We start from the raw sequence: 22,418 nt of genomic DNA, 5'->3' as shown, positions 1-22,418 counted from the left end.
CTGGGATGACCCTGAGAGATGGGATGGGGAGAGAGGGGGAGGGGGGTTCAGGATGGGTAACACATGTACACCCGTGGCTGATCCATGTCAATGTATGGCAAAAACCACTACAATATTGTAAAGTAATTAGCCTACAATTAAAATAAATAAATTAATTACAAATAAATAAATAAAACCACCAGACAACTCTTATTAATTTTCAGATTCCTAGCTAACTGTCTTGGAAATTCTGATTTTGTACTTCTGAAATGGGGCATGAAAGTAGATACTAGAAGAAGGGATTGAACATAAATAAGAAATAGCTCCAGGCTTCCAGACGTGAACAAGGGAGCAAACCACACATACAAATAACTATACAGAAGGACATGGACTTGCCTGGTGGCTCAGATGGTTAAAAATCTGCCTGCAATGCAAGAGACATGGGTTTGATCCCTGGGTCAAGAAGATCCCCAGGAGAAGGAAATGCCAACCCACTCCCGTATTTTCACCTGGAGAATTCCATGGATAAAGGAACCCGGTGGGCCACAGTCCATGGAGCTGAAGAGTCCAACAGGACTAAGTGACTAACACTTTGACTTTTCATATATAAGGACATCTGTGAAATGTGCTGATTATCTCGAAGGAGAGAAGGATCATAATCAGGCAGTGGTACGATCATAATCAGGAAAAGATTGACAAAGAATAAAAAATTTAATGACCTTCAGTCACTCCTTAAACAGACATAAAATACTCACATCCCAGATACTATACATATCCACTGATCAAAGCCAGAAACCTGGACTCTACGTTCTTCTCCACCCTCTATGATCACAACTGAATCATTGAGCCCTGTTGATCTGTACTTCTGAATATTTTATTAATCCTCTCCTCTCCTTTCATACTGCCTCCTTATTTCTGGTCTACACTACTGAAGTAATCTCAGTGGCTCCCTTGCTCTAGATTTACCCCCGCTGCAACCATTCTCTGCATTGCCAGTAGACAGCTAGGCTCTCAACTGCGAATATGATCACATCTGTCCTCAGGCTGAAGCACGTTAGCAGCCCCTATCACGGAACTTCCTTCTCCATGTGTATAAGTCACTCCACTCCACATGAGGGTCTGATTATCTTCACTAGTCTCATTCCTGCTCCTCCACGGTGTGTACTCTCTCCTCCAGCCAAACTGGAACCACCTGGAAACTCCACGTGTGCTCTGCCCTTACATGTCTGTCCTGCGTCGACTTCCCTCCTTACCAGCTCCACCTCCCCAGAAGATTTCTGCTCATTATATTCCAACCCATCTTTTAAAGGGGCAGGCACTCAGTTTTCTCCTTGACAAAGGCTGCCTTTATATTCTCTATTCTCTCCCTCCCATCCTTGGGGATGTCATTTGGATGACAAGATTATTCTCTTACTGGGGTAGAGTTTACAGGACTTAACCCAGTGGGTTGTGTTTATTTGCTGACCCGTCTTTCTCTAGTCTGTGATCTTATTCACCCTTGCCCTCTTATGCACCAAGCAGAGTGCCTGGTTCACTCTGCACTTAAGACACATGAATGAGCAAGTGTGCAAGGGTGGCTACCATCTGCTCAGAATCTAAGACCAGAGAGCACTACTTTTGAGTAACAGGAAAATGTAAATTCAAACTAACAAACAAAAGGCTCATTACAGCTATTTCATCATGTAAAAGAACAGAATGTTGGACTAGATGATTAACGGTCTGCTGCTGCAATTCTAAACTTCTAGGAGTCTGTATATTCTGCTTTCTACTTTACCTGTTAAACTAGGAAGATGGCAGGGCTAAAGAAGGACAGAAACTACTAGAAAATGATTCAGAGGATTACAATCATTTTCAAAGTAGAGAGAAAGCCAAAGATAATCAAAAAACAAAATAAAAAGCTCTATATTAACTCCAACTTGCAAGAACAATGATTCTGACCCAAGTCAAACTATGACGGGAAAGTACATCCCACTGTAAAACCTCAAGAGAGAGGCCTTATTTGGTGTCTTAACTTCTCTGTTAATGTAAGTCCTCACTTAAACTACATCACATTTCAAAGGAGGCTGCCTGTTAGATAACTGCATGTCCCCAAGTACACAGTCATGGAAGTTGAAACAAGAGTCACAAATGAGATTACTTTGTTAAGGTCATAAAATAATTCAAACAAATTCCAAACAGAACCTTTGATCTGAAATTTAATTTTATGTTCTGATCTCCTGATAACAGCCCAGCTTTGTAAATTCTTAACTATATTCTATTCTTTTCATATTTGTTCACAAGTAAAATCCAGTGAAATTTATCCATTACTTTAAAACAGAATTTGTAAAACATCTCTGCTGTATCACTTGAGTTCTACTAAAAACAATATATATGGAATTTAGAAAGATGGTAATGATAAGCTGTATGTGAGACAGCAAAAGAGACACAGATGTATAGAACAGTCTTCTGGACTCTGTGGGAGACGGTGAGGGTGGGATGATTTGGGAGAATGGCATTGAAACATGTATAATATCATATGTGAAACGAAACGCCAGTCCAGGTTCAATGCATGATACAGGATGCTCGGGGCTGGTGCACTGGGATAACCCAGAGGGACGGTATGGGGAGGGAGGTGGAGCAGGGTTCAGGATGGGGAACACGTGTACACCCGTGGCGGATTCATGTTGATGTATGGCAAAACCAATACAATACTGTAAAGTATAAAAAAAAAACCTGAACAACCAGATCACCCAAGAAACATCTCCATATCATTAAATAATCCCACAAACGAGGTGACACCATGATGAACTTAAAAAAAAGTCCTCTTAGGTTTTCACCTCTCTCTTCATGGTATGTACCATATGAGCTGTTACACACACACAAAAACATGTGGGGGAGGGAGGCAGAGAAGTCAATATTTAGGAGGGGTGAATAGTGGCGAATATTCTAACCATAATGAAGCAGAATGAATAACATATCTCATTTTTAAACAATCATTTATTAAGTACTGAAAATAAAGACCAAAAAATATAAAACTAAAAAATTGGAAACGAAAAAATTTGCATGGCTACTCCCTCCATCCCAAACACGTTCCATCAACATCATTCAGATTCTGTGGCTCAAACCAAGTTATTAGTAGTGACAGATTTTGGCTACAAACCTCAGTTCCGGAGGTTCCAAGGCAAGTTATTTAACCTGTTTATAAAAAGTCCCTTTCTTCATGTGAAGAAGAGAAAAAGAGGACAGTTGTCAAATCTATATCCCCGGACGATTTTGAAGATTAAGTGTAATAACCTGCACAGAGACAGGCACAGACACACAGATGTGGTAAGGGCAGTTTTCTTGCTTTTATGGTGGCACTTTTCTCTTTCCAGGAATAACTTTTTGAACATCAGTTTGTTGTTCCTTTACAAGTTAAAGATAAGGGCGCAGTGGCACACATTCTCTCTTCTCTGCTTCTACTGAGTCTGGCACTTTGGTGAGGGAATGTTATTGGCATCTAGACACGTATTTGTGATGTGTCCATTATATGTCCATGGAATGGGGTATTTGCTATAGTTTGAAATAAGTCCCTCCAAAATGAATGTTCAAGTCTTAACTCCCAGGACCTCAGAATGCGACCTGATTTGGAAATAGGCTTGTTTCAGATGTAGTAAGTTAAAAATGAGGTCATTTTGGACTATGGTATGCTCCCAATCTAGTAAGATTTGTTTCCTTCTAAGAAGAGGAGACACAGGCACACACACACACAGCGAGCATACCATGTGATGACGGGGGCAGGACTGAAGTGCTGGAGCTATAAGCCAAGGAACCCTAAGGATGGCCGGCAAACCACAGGAAGAGTAAGTCAAGATTCTTCCTTAGAGGTTTCAGAGAGAGTTTGGCCTTGCCAACACCTTGATTTTGGAATTCTGACCTCCAGAACTGTTAAATAATCAGTTAATTATTAATTGTTAATTTCTGTTTTCAAGACACTCAGTGTTTGGTACTCTGTAACAACTTGCCTACAAAACTAATACAATCTACTACAAACACAAGCACAGACGTACATCACACGTGTTTAATGTGCATAAATTTCTTTGAGTCACAAAGATTTACAAAGTGTTTTGGCAACTACTAGCTTGCTTGAGACTCAGAACATTACTGTCCCGCTGAATAAACTGAGACATTTAAAATCAAAGAAGTTATAAAAGAAGGTCTACTCCTATGCTTCTACTCCAAAGACTTCTTTTGGAAACTATCACCTTTTCTCCTTGAGTTACTGGCTGGCTACAGCCACATTTGTGGTCCACCCTTGGCTGATATATACGGACTATATGATACGCATGTGCTATGCTCAGTCGCTCAGTCGTGTCTGACTCTGTGTGACCCCATGGGCTGTAGCCCACCAGGCTCCTCTGTCCATGGGATTCTCCAGGCAAGAATCCTGGAGTGGGCTGCCATGCCCTCCTCCTCTGTACTAACCTTTCTCTTAGCACAATTATTTTCCCTTTATCAGGATTTTAATCTTTCTTTAACAACTTTTCTGAGATATAATTCACATTTCATAAATATATTTTTGTCTTTTTAAAATATATAACTAAGTGGCTTTTTTAAATATTCAGGATTTGCAACCATCACCACAAGCTAAGTTTAGAACATTTTTATCACCCCCAAAAGAAACTAGTGGTTCCACCCAACTCCATGATCCAATACTTTATAGCACAGAAATGAAGTCTTGTGAATAATAAATATCAGAGTCATTGCATTCTTTTCACGTACTGGACAGTATTCCAAGACTTTACATATATCAACTAATTTAGTTGACACAATTCTATGAAATAAGTACTATATTTTTCTTCATAACACTGAGTTCTTTAGCTCAAAGAGGTTAAATAATTTGCCCAAGGCTATTGAGATCATAGGTGGTGGCACTGGAATTTAAATCTAGACAATTACAAAACATGTGCCAATCACTTAAGGCTGAAAGTTAATTTAAACAAAGCAAAACTGTAGTCAAGAGGAAGCACAATGGTCTGATAAATTATGACACAGGAGTTAAGTGACATGGATTTTCTCTAGGGCTTGATAAGTTTGCTATGTGAATCCTTTCAAATTCCATCTTCCTGTAACATTTCAACACATTCTGGGGATATTACTGATAACACTTTTTTTTCCATTGCAACTATTTCTTTATTCAAAGAATTATGATTTAAAATGAAACATACACATCTCAAACTAGAGAAATAGTGTCATGAACTCCCATGTATCTGTGATACATCTTAAATAATTACCAGTACATGGACAATCCTGTTTCATGTATACAGAAAATAGACACATAGTGGATCATTTCAAAGCACATCTGGAGGTACTACTGACAGTGATCTTTATTCTATCCCTAAAAAGATCTGATTGAGTACGAAATGCATCTAATTCCTTTCTTTCAAGTAGAATCACCAGCAGTACAGGAAGCAATCTTAAGAAGGGTTTTTATTATCAAAAGAAAATCAAAGGACGTTACCAAAAACAGTTTCTCGAAAATTACTAAATAATCTCTAAATGATATGTTCTTTGAAATATGAAAACATCTCAGGGACATATAGCAAGAATTAAATAACTAGAAAGATGTTTTATAAGGTTTTGAAAACTAAGGAAGGATTTTATGCCTATCATGATAATAAATATTACTTCTGAGTGTCCTGAGAGGTCAAAAAACACAAAAGTAGAAACTTTTAAATACCAACAACATACCTGTTTATCATCCAGCAGATCAGCCTCCCCTTTACTAGAAGCAGAGCTGACATCATCTTCATCTGAACTGTTGATGACTTCCTCTTCATCGGAAGGAAGGTCACCAAGACCAAGGTCCAGATCACTGTGTCCCTCCTGGGATGCTCCAGAACTGCTTTAATAGAGAATATCGCATTAGACATCCTTAAGAACAAGAAATCTTACCAAAAACAAACTGTGAGGGCTTCCCTAGTGACTCAACAGTAAAGAATCTGCCTGCCAATGCAGAAGACACAGGTTTGATCCCTATCTCACGTGTCACGGAGCAACTAAGCCCGTGAGCCACAGCTATTGACCCTGTGCTCTAGAGCCCAGGAGCCACAACTAGTGAGCCCACGTGCCACAGCCACTGAAGCCTTCATGCCCTAGAGCCTGTGCTCCACAGAGAAGCCACCACAATGAGGAGCCCACGGGGGGGGTTTAGTCGCTCAGTCGTCTCCAACTCTTGCAACCCCAGGGACTGTAGCCTGCCAGGCTCCTCTGTCCATGGGATTCTCCAGGCAAGAATACTGGAGTGGATTGCCATTTCCTTCTCCAGGGGATCTTACCGACCCAGGAATCGAACCTGGGTCTCCTGCATTGCAGGCAGATTCTTTACCAAATGAGCTACGAGGGAAGCCCGAGCATCGCAATTATAGAGTAGCCCCTGCTCGCCACAACTAGAGAAAAGCTGACACAGCAATGAAGACCAAGCACAGTCAAAAACAAATAAATAAATTATATATATATATATACACACACACATATGTATGTGTGTGTGTGTATATATATATATGGGCTTCCCTGGTGAATCAGACAGTAGAGTCTGACTGCAATGCAGGAGATTCAGGTTCAATCCCTAGGTTGGGAAGATCCCCTGGAGAAGGGAATGGCAACCCACTCCAGGATTCTTGCCTAGAGAATTCCATGGATAGAGAAGCCTGGTGGGCTACAGTCCATGGAGTTGCAAGAGTCAGACACGACTGAGTGACTAATACACACACACAAATTGTGTGAGGTAAGCAAAGCACATCTAAGGGATCTGAAGGGATGGAAAGAGTCAGATCAACCAAACTCTCCCTTCCCTTTCCCCATCTCAGTTGTTAAAAACCCAAATTCATCTTGGATTTAAAATGGATCATCTTGAAATACATGTGTTTTTTTTTTTTTTTTTTTTTACAACAAACCAGTGAATAACATAAAAAAGGCAGACTTACAGATACAGAAAACAAACTAGTGGTTACTAGTGGCAGGGGGAAGGTATAATACATCGGGTGTAAGACAGACTCAAATGTATTCCTCAACATGGGGAATATGGCCAATATTTTGTAATAAATGTAAACGGAAAGTGATCTTTAAAAATTGCATAAAAAAACAAAAACAACACCTAATGGGGCTTTCCTGCTGGTCCAGTGGTTAGGAATCCACCTGCTAATGCAGGGGACACGGGTTCCATCCCTGGTCTGGGAAGATTCCACATGCCAAGGGGCAACTAAGCCCGTGAGCCACGACTACCGAAGCCCACACAACCTGGAGCCTGTGCTCCACAGTAAGAAAAGCCACCTCAGCGAGGAGCCGGTGCACCGCGACTGGAGCAGCTCCTGTTCTCCGCAACTAGAGAAAGTCCGCAGCAACACGGGCCCGGTGCAGCCAAAAAACAAATAAATACAACTGGATAAATCTTAAAAACAAAAAAACAGACCAAACCTAACATGTATTTCTGTGACAGGAAGGTGGGTAAGGAGCGAGTTTCCCAGATGCGCCTATTCTATGCTTTAATATACCCCTGATATTATATTATAGTATATTAATATAATATACTATTATAGTATATTAATATAATCAGGTCTCTACAAACACAAAGCAAGAAGAAGAGGTGGCCTGGGTTACTGATCACGTTAATGTTTCAACATTAGAAGAGGTGTTGCTTCCTTAGGTCTCAGAGATTTGTTTTTTTTAAAAGAGCAACTAACAAATCTCTAAGTATTGGGATGTACTGATGGCGACCATAACGCACAATCCATGTGCTACTGTGAACATGTGCCCACCTCTCTGGTCATCACTGCTGCCTTTCATGTAACCACATCTGAGGATGGGCACAAAATCTCCAGCTGGCTCCAGACATGCTGAATCAGAAACTCTATAGAGATGCAGGGCCCCTAAGGGATACAGGCTGGAGTTTGAAAACCCTATTGTACAAGGCCATTTATCAACTCCTCCTCACCAGCCTGATATCAACAACATTTCTCACTCTGTACTGAGAATTCTTGAATCTAAAAGACACTGTGGCAATCCAATCTGCGAGGGGAATTCCATAGGAAAGCTCCCAAGGAAGGCAACAGAAATAATCCTAGCTTTAAGTTGTAAAGACTCAGGAAGAAAAGGACTGTAATAACGGCTTTCCTGTTTGTAGGCTGTAAGAATATTTGCAGAATAGAAGAGTCAGGAAAAGATCCATAGAAAATCATCAGGGAAAATACTCAGGCAGAATAAGGCGACAGTTCCATTCCCTGCGGCAGGTTTCTTTTTCAGGTCATGGGTAGGTCACTCAACTGCCAAGATTCCTAACAAATCATGAGGTTTTCTAACGGGAATCTTAAAAGTTAAATTTTGTGCCAGTTCCTGATTACACACTGTAGGATACAGACTTGCCTCAGAAGCCATTCCTGAAGCCCAACTGTTATACACACCAGTTGGATGGAGGCAGAACGCCAAAGGAACACTTCCTCCTGCCAAAGTTACAGTTTCCTATTACTCAGGGGCAGAGGGCCTTGGGGAATAATATCACAGCCTCAATTAAGTGGGTGCATATCTTATCACAGCTCCCCATGACCCAAAGATTCACCCCTGGGGTGGTGGCTGGGGTGGACAGCAGAGCAGTCAAATCACTGGCAATATTCACTTGTTTCTTGGTGCAGGGATAGGAGCCCAACCCAGCTGCGTAATTAGGTGATTGAGATGAGAGAAAGTAAATGAGAGTTAGGATATACAAACTGCTGGATTCATCCATATATGCAGAAGGAAATATACCTTCAACTTGCTTTTTATCTTAGTTCTTAATTTCCTCACATCCTCTGAAACTCTGCTACTCAAAACATATTCAGTCTATGAGCAACTTCAGCATCACCAGGAAGCCTTTTAGAAAAATAAAACCGCAGTCCCGCCCCACCCCAATGAATCAGAAGCTGGTTTTAACAAAACCCGAGTAATTTGATTTTTCAGATCAGCCTATCCATGAGTTCTTTAAGATTCAGCAGTATAAAAATTCCAAATAGTAATACAGCTGTAGTACCTATGAGGAAATTAGGTTTATTTTGTCTAGGGAACACCGAGAGGTGTTTCCTGGATTAACATTTGGAGAGCTATTTTGAAGAAGACAGCAACCAGTTGGTTGCCACATCCATTCACGGACACAAAAGTTCACAAAAGTTAACATTTAAGAACAAGGGGACAAAAAGTAAGTAAGTAAATAAATAAAATATTTAAATAAGGATCAAAGGAATAAAAAGCTTTAAATATTAAAAACAAGGATCAAAATATACCTCCATACAACTTCAGGAGATTTTAGTTCTGAAAATTGCTAACCTAGAGAAAACCTTCCCTGGCCATCCTCTACCTACTCCAAATTAGATTATCTGGCTCTTCTCAATCCTACATGCTCTTACTTGGTGGTACATTTTTTTTCTCTCATTAAAATGTAAACTCTTAAGGACAAGGAAATTGTCTTTTTCAGTTGAACTGCCATCACATTACTTGATATGTAATATGCACTCAATATATTTTTATTGAATGAACAAAAAGGATATTAGAAACCAATGGGTGTTAAATTTCAGAAGTTCAGATAATGTATGTGGTACTGGTGATGCCAGATAAAGGCCCGGGGCAGGGAGAATACTGGAAAAACGATGGTTTTTAAAGGAAAACGGACATCTGGGCATCATCATCAATGGTACAGAAGAATGCTGGTATTCACAAAACAAAAAAACCATTTTGCCTACCAAAGGAATCTCTTGTGAGTAGTTAGTGGAAAACAAGCTTGGAGAAAATGACAGGTGCCAAGCTGTCAAGAAGCATGAAGAGTTTACACGTATCTTATAGACCTGCAACAAGGAGACTGAGATCTTCCAGTAGACCTCAAAGATCTCCGCAATATATCTCCAAGATGCATGTCACTATCACATTCTTTTTTACTGACTATGCCAAAGCCTTTGACTGTGTGGATCACAATAAACTGTGGAAAATTCTGAAAGAGATGGGAATACCAGACCACCTGATCTGCCTCTTGAGAAATTTGTATGCAGGTCAGGAAGCAACAGTTAGAACTGGACATGGAACAACAGACTGGTTCCAAATAGGAAAAGGAGTATGTCAAGGGCTCCTTTTGTATATTGTCACCCTGCTTATTTAACTTCTATGCAGAGTACATCATGCGAAACGCTGGACTGGAAGAAACACAAGCTGGAATCCAGATTGCCAGGAGAAATATCAATAACCTCAGATATGCAGATGACACCACCCTTATGGCAGAAAGTGAAGAGGAACTCAAAAGCCTCTTGATGAAAGTGAAAGTGGAGAGTGAAAAAGTTGGCTTAAAGCTCAACATTCAGAAAACGAAGATCATGGCATCCGGTCCCATCACTTCATGGGAAATAGATTGGGAAACAGTGGAAACAGTGTCAGACTTTATTTTTTTGGGCTCCAAAATCACTACAGATGGTGACTGCAGCCATGAAATTAAAAGACGCTTACTCCTTGGAAGGAAAGTTATGACCAACCTAGACAGTATATTCAAAAGCAGAGACATTACTTTGCCAACAAAGGTTTGTCTAGTCAAGGCTATGGTTTTTCCTGTAGTCATGTATGGATGTGAGAGTTGGACTGTGAAGAAGGCTGAGCGCCGAAGAATTGATGATTTTGAACAGTGGTGTTGGAGAAGACTCTTGAGAGTCCCTTGGACTGCAAGGAGATCCAACCAGTCCATTCTGAAGGAGATCGGGCCTGGGATTTCTTTGGAAGGAATGATGCTAAAGCTGAAACTCTAGTACTTTGGCTACCTCATGTGAAGAGTTGACTCATTGGAAAAGACTCTGATGCTGGGAGGGATTGGGGGCAGGAGGAGAAGGGGACGACAGAGGATGAGATGGCTGGATGGCATCACTGACTCGATAGACATGAGTCTGGGTGAACTCCGGGAGTTGGTGACGGACAGGGAGGCCTGGCATGCTGCAATTCATGGGGTCCCAAAGAGTCGGACACGACTGAGCGATAGAACTGAACTGAGCTTAGCGGGTTTATTACAATATTGCTCCTGTTTTATGTTTTATATTTCCTGGATGAGAGGCATGTAGGATCTGAGTTTCCTGACCAGGGATCGAACCTGCACCCCTTGTACTGCAAGGTGAAGTCTTAACCACTGGACTACCTGGGAAGTCCCTATACATCTTTCTTATTTGTGCCAACAGAGAAGAGAATGGCACCTCTTCCGTCAATCAAGTTTTGTAAGCACAGTACCTACCCCTTTTTCCCCATATCCCACCCCCTCCAAGCAGAGGAAAGGATATCCTTGTTTATTAGCATCACTAAGGTCACCTTGATGATTTCTGAGCTTAAGTTGAAGCTAAAGCAGCTCCCCACACACCTGGATGGTAAACAGTACAGATCAATTATGGTTTCTGAAGCTTAAGAGGGAGGAACCTTTGTAGACCAAAATAGGGTTTTAGGAGCATTAATTTTGTAACCTCAAACCAATGAACTGAAATGGAGATAGGCAGAGTGACAGAAAGGGAAGAAGACCTAGGAGATAATATCCATAGAGCAGGCAGCCTGAGCCAGGGTGGCTACATCAGAAATTGAGAGGAAGGGCTGGACATACAAGGAAAAAACGTCACCAGAGCTAGGGTCAAGAGGGGGCAAAAAACTCAAGTCTTCCTTCAAAGTTTCATGAACAGTCACCAGCAGAATGAGGGAGGCACGTCAATTGAAACAGAAATACACCAACAGAGGATCTGATTTTAAAAGAAAGATAATGGAGTCAGCAGCAAAATCAGGAAACATGCCACCTAGAACCCACATACATGCTCATCTCTACATGACTAAACAGAGAAAAACTGTTGATTACTCAATTTTCCCATGTAACCGTGAACAGCTTTAAAACCTATCTAATAATTTTAGATTCCTGATAATGAAACATGGATTTCTTACCTATGCTACTAGTCACTGAGTTCAGGCTCCTCCATTCCTTACACTCCCTTCCCACTCTCAGAAAGGTAACATCCTAACACAGTCTGCTTTCAGGGTTAAAGGCACAAGACATAGTGTTTCCTCCACACTTTCCTGCCTAGTTATTACATAATTTGAAAACTGAAATAAAAGGACAGTAAGCTGCAAAAACAACAAAAACAGAGTCACAATTGGGCTCTCCTTTTGCAGGCCATCCTTTCCAAAAGTACACTGGGATAAAAACAGAGACAAGGAGAGCCAGAAGTAAATTACTACTGATTTAGGTAACTGTTCCTTCAGTCTCACATGCCAAGGATCCTTGCATGTGGAGTGGTGATTATTTACTGTCATCACTTAAAAAAAAAAAATTGACTTATTTGTTGTTATTTTCTATATATAAACAGTACATTTTATACTGGAAGTACATCAAACTTCTCTTTTTATCACATCAAGGATGATCTCTCTTTTTAAAAAGTAATTCTTTAAAAAATTTTTTTCTATTTTATCTATTTCCTCAAAGAGTTTTTAGAAACATGAAACCTGCATGGAACCAAGCTAGGCATAAAAGTTGCCAGGGTTCAGCAACGAAACATCCTTGTGAACCTCTATTAAATTAGAGTCTAGCAAGCGGAGGGGAGAAAGCCAAGGATGACACAGAAATGAAAAGAGGAGCAGAATCAACAGAACACGTTTTCAAAGCACTGAAAGCAGTTTTGGCAAATCCAATTATCTTTTACCTCTCTTGCCTGTGATCTTATTTGGAGCCCCTTGAACAAAGAAAATCTTCCTGCAACGCAGGAGACACAGGTTCAATCCCTGGGTTGGCAGCAACCCACTCCAGTATTATTGCCTGGAGAATCCCACGGACAGAGGAGCCTGCTGGGCTACGGTCTATGGGGTGGCAAAGAGTCGGACACGACTGAGCAACTAAACAACAGCAAAACAAAGAACATTCCCTGTAATTTCTCCAAGTGTGAAAAAAAGAAATCCACTCTAATATTCTCACCTTCAAAGTTTCTCTCTCATTTTCAAGTGACAACTTGTAAATCCAAATTTCTGTCATCTTTCATCTCTTCTTTCTACTCCTGGACCAAACTGAACAGAACACCTGCTAGTCTTCAAGATGTCAAAATTCTTTTGCAAATGCTGTCTCATTATGACTTGGTGATTATGTGCTTCCTTTAGCTACTTTCATATTTATCACAGAGTAAGTGGGGAAAACGACCAAGGAAAACTTGAAGGATGAACATAACAAGGAAAAATCAGGAAAAAAAAATTTTAAAACAAGTCATATATTATATAATGTAAAGTATATAAGACAGGTTTACAATTTCACTGGAAAATTGTTTCTATTTAGTTTCCCCAGGAAACTTTCTACTCTTTCACTTCAGTTCCTTTATAGAATTGCAGATTCCACTGTCAAGTTGAAAACTAGGCATTAAATCAACAACAACAAATTTTAAACACCATTCACTTTCTTATTTTCAGGTCCTCTTCTCAATTATGCAGTATGTATGGAATTTTCTCTACCCACTACGCACATGACTTTCCCAGGAACTACCCCTAAAATAAGAAAGATTTCTATTTCTTTTAGGAAATACGGAACAACTCGGGAATTTGCCCTACATAACATTTTCATCCTCTAATAAAGCAAGACTCATATAATCACGTCATGATTTCAGGTTTTCCAAACACAGGATCTTGCATGATTATTTTCTGTCTGTGCAGAGCCAGAGTGACATAACATAAAAGCCAAGAGATAACAAAGAGTTTGAAGCAAATTTATCTGACTTCAACAAAGCTCAAGTTCCACAAGTGTAAACCCTCTGGGCTCAGAGGTAAATCAGATCATCTGATAGATCTTCATTGCTAACTGTTTTGACTAAAAATAAACACTGATGTCTCCATAAGTAAGGCTGAGACTTTTATTACTGGTTTCAGAAAAAAAAATTATATATACATACACACACACACACACACACACACACACACACGTATATAAAGAAAGAAAAGCAAAAGGGAAAATGGTTGTCTGAGGAGGCCTATTAAGCTGAGAAAAGAAGAAAAGTGAAAGCCAAAGGAGAAAAGGAAAGATATACGCATCTGAATGTAGAGTTCCAAAGAATAGCAAGGAGAGATAAGAAAGCCTTCCTATGGGAAAGACTAGAGATCTCTTCATGAAAATCAGAGATACCAAGAGAACATTTCATGCAAAAATGGGCAAAATAAAGGACAGAAATGGTATGGACCTAACAGAAGCAGAAGAGATTAAGAAGAGGTGGCAAGAACACACAGAAGAAATATACAAAAAAGACCTAATGACACAAATAACCACGATGGTGTGATCACTCACCTAGAGTAAGACATCCTGGAGTGCGAAGTCAAGTGGGCCTTAGGAAGCATCACTACAAACAAAGCTAGTGGAGGTGATGGAATTCTAGTTGAGCTATTTCAAATCCTAAAAGATGATGCTGTGAAAGTGCTGCACTCAATACGCCAGCATATTTGGAAAACTCAGCAGTGGCCACAAGACTGGAAAATGTCAGTTTTCATTCTAATCCCAAAGAAAGGCAATGCCAAAGAATGCTCAAGTGAAGTCGCTCAGTCGTCTCTGACTCTCTGAGACCTCATGGACTGTAGCCTACCAGGCTCCTTCATCCATGGGATTTTCCAGGCAAGAATATTGGAGTGGGTTGCCATTTCCTTCTCCTGAGGATCTTCCTGACCCAGGGATCAAACCTGGATCTCCCGCACTATAGGCAGACGCTTTACCATCTGAGCCACCAGGGAAGCCCCAAGAATGCTCAAACTATCACACAATTGCACTCATCTCACATGCTAGTAAAGTAATGCTCAAAATTCTCCAAGCCAGGCTTAAACAGTACATAAACTGAGAATTCCCACATGTTTAAATTGGATTTAGAAAAGGCAGAGGAACCAGAGATCAAATTGAAAACATCCGTTGGATCTTCGAAAAAGCAAGAGAATTCCAGAAAAACATCTACTTCTGCTTCATTGGCTATACTAAAGCCTTTGACTGTGTGGATCACAATAAACTGTGGAAAATTCTTCAAGAGATGGGAATATGAGACCACTTTACCTGTCTTCTGAAAATCTGTATGCAGGTCAGGAAGCAACAGTTAGAACTGGACATGGAACAACAGACTGGTTCCAAATAGGAAAAGGAGTACGTCAAGGCTGTATATTGTCACCCTGCTTATTTAACTTCTATGCAGAGTACATCATGAGAAACGCTGGGCTGGAAGAAGCACAAGCTGGAATCAAGATTGCCGGGAGAAACATCAATAACCTCAGATATGCAGATGTCACCACCCTTATGGCAGAAAGTGAAGAAGAACTAAAGAGCCTCTTGATGAAAGTGAAAGAGGAGAGTGAAAAAGTTGGCTTAAAATTCAACATTCAAAAAACGAAGATCATGGCATCCAGTCTCATCACTTCATGGCACATAGATGGGGAAACACTGAGAGATTTTCTTGGGCCCCAAGATCACCACAGGCGGTGACTGCAGTCAAGAAATTAAAAGATGCTTGCTCCTTGGATGAAAAGCTATGACTAACCTAGACAGCATATTAAAAAGCAGCAGAGACATCACTTTGCAGACAAAGGTCTGTATAGTCAAAGCTATGGTTTTTCCAGTAGTCATGTATGGATGTGAGAGCTGGACCATAAAGAAGCTTGAGCATGGAAGAATTGATGCTTTCAAACTGTGGTGCTGGAGAAGACTCTTGAGAGACCACTGGACTGCAAGGAGATTAAGGCTGTCCACCCTAAAGGCAATTAATCCTGAATATTCATTGCAAGGACTGATGCTGAAACTCCAATATTTTGGCCACCTGAGGCAAAGAGCCAACTCATTAGAAAAGACACTGATGCTGGGAAAGACTGAAGGCAGGAGGAGACGGGGACGACAGAGGACGAGATGGTTAGACGGCATCACTGACTCAATGGCCATGAGTTTGAAAAAGCTCTGGGAGATGCTAAAGGACAGGGAAGCCTGACATGCTGCATGCAGTCCATGGGGTCACAAAGAGTCGGACATGACTAAGCAACCAAACAACAACTATATATATGTGTGTATGTATATATATAATTGAATACATGTATATAGTATGTTAACTTTTTGGAGTTAAATGTTTTGATTAATAACCACAAAATATAAATAATAAAATCACTAAAATAAGGGATAGCACAGGAGGTGTTTGTTAACCAAAAATAAGTTAAAAAAAAAACTTGCAGCATAAAATGTACAAAATTAGTGTTTTTACTCATTGTCAATGAGTTTTAGAGGTATTAATATCCAAGCCTTTAAAACTAGCAAGCTGAGGATCTCTAGCTTTAGAAAGGCAAACCACAGAAAAATATCCAGCGTTCGCTGAAATGTAAACTAGATTATTTTAAAAATGGCTTCAGAAAACAACAACAAATAAAAACAACAAAAAACTAACTTTGCATAATGAACTCTGAAAATCTGGTCTGCTTCATTTTCCAGGGGCAACTTCTACAGTCATAAATTCCACCATCATCCCTTTCCCCAGAAACACATTTATTACTAGGATTCTCTTTTGCTCATTTATTTTTAATTGAAGGATAACTGCTTTAAAATATTGGTTTCATTTCTGTCTTACATCAACTTGAATAAGCCATAGGTGTACACATGTCCCTTTCCTTTAGAACGTCCCTGCCACCCTTTCCCACCCCTCTATCAAGGTTGTTCAGTTCAGTTCAGTTCAGCAGCTCAGTCGTGTCTGCCTTTTTGCGACCTCATGAACCGCAGCACGCCAGGCCTCCCTGTCCATCACCAACTCCTGAGTCCACCCAAACCCATGTCCATTGAGTCGGTGATGCCATCCAACCATCTCATCCTCTATCATCCCCTTCTCCCGCCTTTAATCTTTCCCAGCATCAGGCTCTTTTAATGAGTCAGCTCTCTTTATCAGGTGGCCAAAGTATTGGAATTTCAACTTCAACATCAGTCCTTCCAATGAACACCCAGGACTGATCTCCTTTAGGATGGACTGGTTGGATCTTTTTGCAGTCCAAGGGACTCTCAATAGTCTTCTCCAACACCACAGTTCAAAATCATCAATTCTTCAGTGCTCAGCTTTCTTTATAGTCCAACTTTCACATCCATACATGACTATAGGAAAAACCATAGCCTTGACTAGATGGATCTTTGTTGACAAAGTAATGTTTCTGCTTTTAAATATGCTGTCTAGGTTGGTCATAACTTTCCTTCCAAGGAGGAAGTGTCTTTAAATTTCATGGCTGCAATCACCATCTGCAGTGATTTTGGAGCCCCCCAAAATAAAGTCAGCCACTGTTTCCCCATCTATTTACCATAAAGTGATGGGACTGGATGCCATGATCTTAGTTTTCTGAATGTTGAGTTTGAAGCCAACTTTTTCACTCTCCTCTTTCACTTTCATTAAGAAGCTCTTTAGTTCTTCTTCACTTTCTGCCATAAGGGTGGTGTCATCTGCATATCTGAGGTTATTGATATTTCCCTGGCAATCTTGATTCCAGCTTGTGCTTCTTTCAGCCCAGCGTTTCTCATGATGTACTCTGCATAGAAGTTAAATAAGCAGGGTGACAATATACAGCCTTGACGTACTCCTTTTCCTATTTGGAACCAGTCTGCTGTTCCATGTCCAGTTCTAACTGTTGCTTCCTGACATGCATACAGGTTTCTCAAGAGGCAGGTCAGATGGTCTGGTATTCCTATCTCTTTCAGAATTTTCCACAGTTTATTGTGATCCACACAGTCAAAGGTTTTGGTATAGTCAATAAAGCAGAAATAGATGTTTCTTCGGAACTCTCTTGCTTTTTCGAAGATCCAGCGGATGTTGGCAATTTGGTCTCTGGTTCCTCTGCCTTTTCTAAAACCAGCTTGAACATCTGGAAATTCACGGTTCATGTATTGCTGAAGCCCGGCTTGGAGAATTTTAAGCATTACTTTACTAGCGTGTGAGATGAGTGCAATTGTGCGGTAGTTTGAACATTCTTTGGCATTGCCTTTCTTTATGATTGGAATGAAAACTGACCTTTTCCAGTCCTGTGGCCACGGCTGAGTTTTCCAAATTTGCTGACATATTGAGTGCAACACTTTCACAGCATCATCTTTTAGGATTTGAAATAGCTCCACTGGAATTCCATCACCTCCACTAGCTTTGTTCGTAGTGATGCTTCCTAAGGCCCGCTTGACTTCACATTCCAGGATGTCTGGCTCTAGGTGAGTGATCACACCATCATTATTATCTGTGTCATGAAGATTTAGGTTGTTACAGAGTCCCAGTTTGAGTTCCCCGAGTCATACAGCGAATTTCCATTGGCTATCTATTTTTATATGGTAGTGAATATGCTTCCATGTTTCTCTCTCCATTCGTCTCACCTTCTCCTTCCTGCCCCATACCTGTGTCCATTAAATCTGTTCTCTATGTCTGCATCTCCACTGCTGCCCTGCAAATAGGTTCATCAGTACCATCTTTCTATTACTAGGATTCTTAAAATTGTATTCTGACAGAAACAAAATCAAGATCAGTACCCTGAGGCTGCTATTTAAAATACAGTCATGGAAGGACAAGGGCTTCCCAGGTGACTCAGTGGTAAAGAATCTGCCTGCCAAATCAGGATCAGGAGAAGCAGGTTTGATCCCTGGGTAGGAATATCCCCTAGAGGAGGAAATGGCAACCTACTCTAGTATTCCTGCCTGGAAAATCCCTTGGACAGAGGAGGCTGGTGTGCTGCAGTCCATGGAGCGCCAAAGAGTCAGACACGACTAAGTAACTGAGCACACACACGCATGGAAGGACAACTCTGAAAACTGGCTAAAACACAAAATGGAATTCAAAATTCCTTAAGGCAGATGATAACCTACCCAGATGTGAGCACTTTACATAAGCAGATTCCAGAGTCAGGAAGGTTTAACAACAAAACAAGCAGTTTTAAAAGAAGTTTCCATCAATGGCCATTAGTAGGAGGCTGGTTAAATAAACTGGGCACATTCATACAATGATATACTAAACAGCTATTTTAAAAATGAAACAGGTCTATGCACAATGATACAGGTTGCTCTCCAGGAATACGGGAAGGTTCAAAAGGAGTCAAGGCACAGAGCAGTGTGCATCCATCTGTGTAAAAAGGAAAAACACACACATACATGTGCACATGTGTCTATCTATATAAATATATGCATATAAAATGTATGCAGACAGGCTGCTGCTGCTGCTAAGTCGCTTTAGTCGTGTCCGACTCTGTGCGACCCCATAGACTGCAGCCCACCAGGCTCCCCGGTCTTTGGGATCCTCCAGACAAGAACACTGGAGTGGGTTGCCATTTCCTTCTCCAATGCATGAAAGTGCAAAGCGAAAGTGAAGTCGCTCAGTCGTGTCCAACTCTGTGCCCATAGACGGCAGGCCACCAGGCTCTGCCATCCTTGGGATTCTCCAGGCAAGAACACTGGAGTGGGTTGCCATTTCCTTCTCCAATGCATGAAAGTGAAAAGCGAAAATGCAGTCGAGTCCAACTCTTAGTTACCCCATGGACTGCAGCCTACCAGGCTCCTCTGCCCATGGGATTTTTCAGGAAGAATACTGGAGTGGGGTTGCCATTTCTTTCTCCAGGGGATCTTCCCGACCCAGGGATTGAACCCAGGTCTCCCACATTGCAGGTAGACGCTTTAACCTCTGACCCACCAGGGAAGCCCTACATTTTAGAAGAAGAGACAAAAAACAAACAAGTAAACAAATAAATAAACAATACATGTGAAGTATCAAGAAGAAAACAAACACAGGAAAGTTGAAAAGGATGGTCAAAGAAGACCTCTTTGAGGAAGTCAGAAGAAACTGATAAAAATCATTGCCTCTGGGGCTACAGTCTGAGATGAGACTTCATTATTTACCCTTTCCTGCTTTAAAAAACAAAACAAAACATTTCTACTTACTTTTTCAAAGACAACACACACATCCCAAACTTAGAAACTGAAGTTTTAATTCAAGCACCCACTCTTCAGGCATTCTGCCCACACCCCAGGTTTAGATTTCTGTGTATTTTCAAGAGTGCCTTTATTTTTTCCCTTTAATTGCTTCTTAAATGGGAAAGATACATAGATTATGCCTTCTCTTGTAGTCAGTATGTAGGGGCTTATTTAGGAAAACCACTGGCATGAGTCTCTAGACAATAGGTAGGAGGAGAGACCCTCTGGCCAGTCAGTTGATAGCTTTAAAAAAGAGAAAGAGAGATTGTAAAGGGATTGTTCAACAGTCTATAGGGGCCACAGAGTAACCACACAACTGTTAAGGAGACCACAGTAAACAGCACCATATTATTAGGCATCTCCCAGAGGGCTCTGTCTGGGTTGTGGGAAAACTCCTGGCCTGTAAGATCATGCCCTCCAGAGCTCCTGGTCCAATCTTAAGGACAAAGGAGAAGTCCAAAGTCAATCACAATCCAACAGACTCCCCTGTCCCTCCAGCTTGGGGCTTCCCAGGTGGCTCTGTGGGTAAAGAATACACCTGCAATGCAAGACATGCAGGAGACACAGGTTCAATCTCTGTATCAGGAAGATCCTCTGGAGAAGACGATGGCTACCCACTCCAGTATTCCTGCCTGGAGAAAACCATGGACAGGGGAGCCTGGAGGGCTACAGTCCATGGGATCGCAAAGAGTCAGACACAATTACACATGTTTGCCCCTCAAACTTAGCTGGAAGGCATCTGGTTCAAGTCTGAGCTGTTCTGAGTTACAGTGGAATAAACTGTTATAAAAATGTCTTCTGAGTTAGAGGAGCAAGGTCGTGAGGCAAGGAGCGGTAGGTTTGCAGCCGCCATTTCTTCCGCCTCCAGTCTCTGGATCTTTTGTACAGCGTCCAACAGCGCTATGTTGGGACAGATCATTCGGAGGTTCACAACCTCAGTGGTTCGTCGGAGCCACTATGAGGAGGGTCCAGGGAAGAATATACCATTTTCAGTGGAAAAGAAGTGGAGACTACTAGCTATGATGACTTTGTTCTTTGGGTCTGGATTAGCTGCACCCTTTTTTATAGTAAGACACCAACTGCTTAAAAAGTAATCCATGAGACAGATAGGAAGAGGAGCATATTAAGAGGTGCAGTCTCTTAAAAGGATCAATCCCTTGAACTCAGCATCCTAGATATGTTTGTAAATAAACTTATAGCATAAAAAAAAATGTCTTCTGAAACAAGTACTAGCTAAAATAAGTACCAAACATTTAACTACCAGCAGTTTTGCTTTCTTAAGGGATTTGAGGAATGAATGATTCTTTAAAATGCATTTCAAGAAATATAGATAATAGAAATCTTTTTGTTAACACAAATAGGAAAGAATTCTACTGAGCTTAGAATTGCTTCCAAATTAAATACAGCAGGTTTCCAATCCAGTTTTCTTATTGCAGCATAGATGGTATTTATCTTGTTGAAAAATAATGTTTAAATGAAGAGATGTTGACCCAACATCATTTCTTCCCTTTAACTCCTCATTATGTAACATGTAATTCATTAGTATCACACCAAATAGAGGCCACTAGAAATAATGAGGTTGGGATGAATATATGAGGACACTTCATATTTAGACATGCACACACACACATATGCACATACACATATATTGTACATATATACATATATTTTCACACATGTGAGAAATGGAGTATTTCCTGCCATGTCAGTAAACAAGGATGTCACAGTCATCAGAGATTCCAGCCCTCCAGGGCACTCAGGAAGGAAAAGAATACCTGCTAAATCTGGCAGCCCTGAGGCTGTAGCCACTCCCTATGGTGAGCCCTGAGGAACTCAGGATGTGAAGAAAACACAGGATACTGACCCAGGAAGATGCAAATGAAAGGAATGATTTCAGTGAGCCCAGACTCCTGCATCTTCTCGTACATAGAAAAACACTAAATTACTTAACTTGAAATATTTGGTTTCCTTTAATTAATTGTTGTTTAATTAACAAAAACCTCTTGATGTTCCAGCTACCTTCCCTTTGTTGTGAAAATTCTATAAAGCCTGGTTTCTTCCCTTGCCTCCTTGAAGCAGTTCTCTCAGGATTATGTGAGAAGCTGCCTTCCGGACTTAAGTCCTAAAAATTTCCACCAAATAAAACAGAACTTTCAACTTTAAGGTTGTGAATATTTCTTAAGCTAACATATATATTTTATATAATATTTAATATATAAAACTGCTGTACCATTTATTTCAATAAATATGTATTGTGGGCTTATTATGCATTCTATTTTAGGCACTAGATGAAGATACTCTAACAGAATTAGTCATAGATGATGTTCAAACTGTAAATTCTATTGGTTGCTTTTCTTTTTACCTGTTAATTGAGACTCTCTTCAACTAATAAAGGCAAAAGGAATCAGGATAACTGCAGTAAATAGGGTAAAAGGCAGGGACCATTTTCTAAACAGAGAACAACTAAAAGTAAGTGCATGCTAAATGTTAAAGGCAGCTC

General features: G+C 40.6%; 2 protein-coding genes across 4 annotated transcripts in view; one reads left to right on the top strand and one right to left on the bottom strand.

Moving 5' to 3' along the window:
• Positions 1 to 22,418, bottom strand: part of FGD6 (FYVE, RhoGEF and PH domain containing 6) — a 105,392-nt gene that overhangs the window by 55,308 nt on the left and 27,666 nt on the right. For 2 of the 3 annotated variants that reach the window (XM_044941813.2, XM_006064476.4), the window contains exon 3: positions 5,689 to 5,842. In XM_044941813.2, the coding sequence (XP_044797748.2) occupies positions 5,689 to 5,842 (154 nt within the window). The remainder of the gene's footprint in view (positions 1 to 5,688; positions 5,843 to 22,418) is intronic. The other variant, XM_006064477.4, reaches the window with a different exon arrangement.
• LOC102400788 (cytochrome c oxidase subunit 7C, mitochondrial-like) lies at positions 20,821 to 21,129 on the top strand. Its single transcript, XM_044941814.1, has one exon. It carries the CDS (start codon positions 20,821 to 20,823, stop codon positions 21,010 to 21,012), a length of 192 nt encoding a protein of 63 aa, XP_044797749.1. The 3' UTR covers positions 21,013 to 21,129.

The sequence above is a fragment of the Bubalus bubalis genome, chromosome 4 (genome assembly GCF_019923935.1).
Source record: "Bubalus bubalis isolate 160015118507 breed Murrah chromosome 4, NDDB_SH_1, whole genome shotgun sequence".
In the NCBI taxonomy this organism is placed as follows: Eukaryota; Metazoa; Chordata; class Mammalia; order Artiodactyla; family Bovidae; genus Bubalus; species Bubalus bubalis.
This window is presented reverse-complemented; position numbering and strand designations above follow the sequence as displayed.

What these genes read in the sequence shown, in the direction of transcription:
- LOC102400788 (XM_044941814.1), top strand. Translation starts at nt 20,821, where the DNA reads ATGTTGGGACAGATCATTCGGAGGTTCACAACCTCAGTGGTTCGTCGG.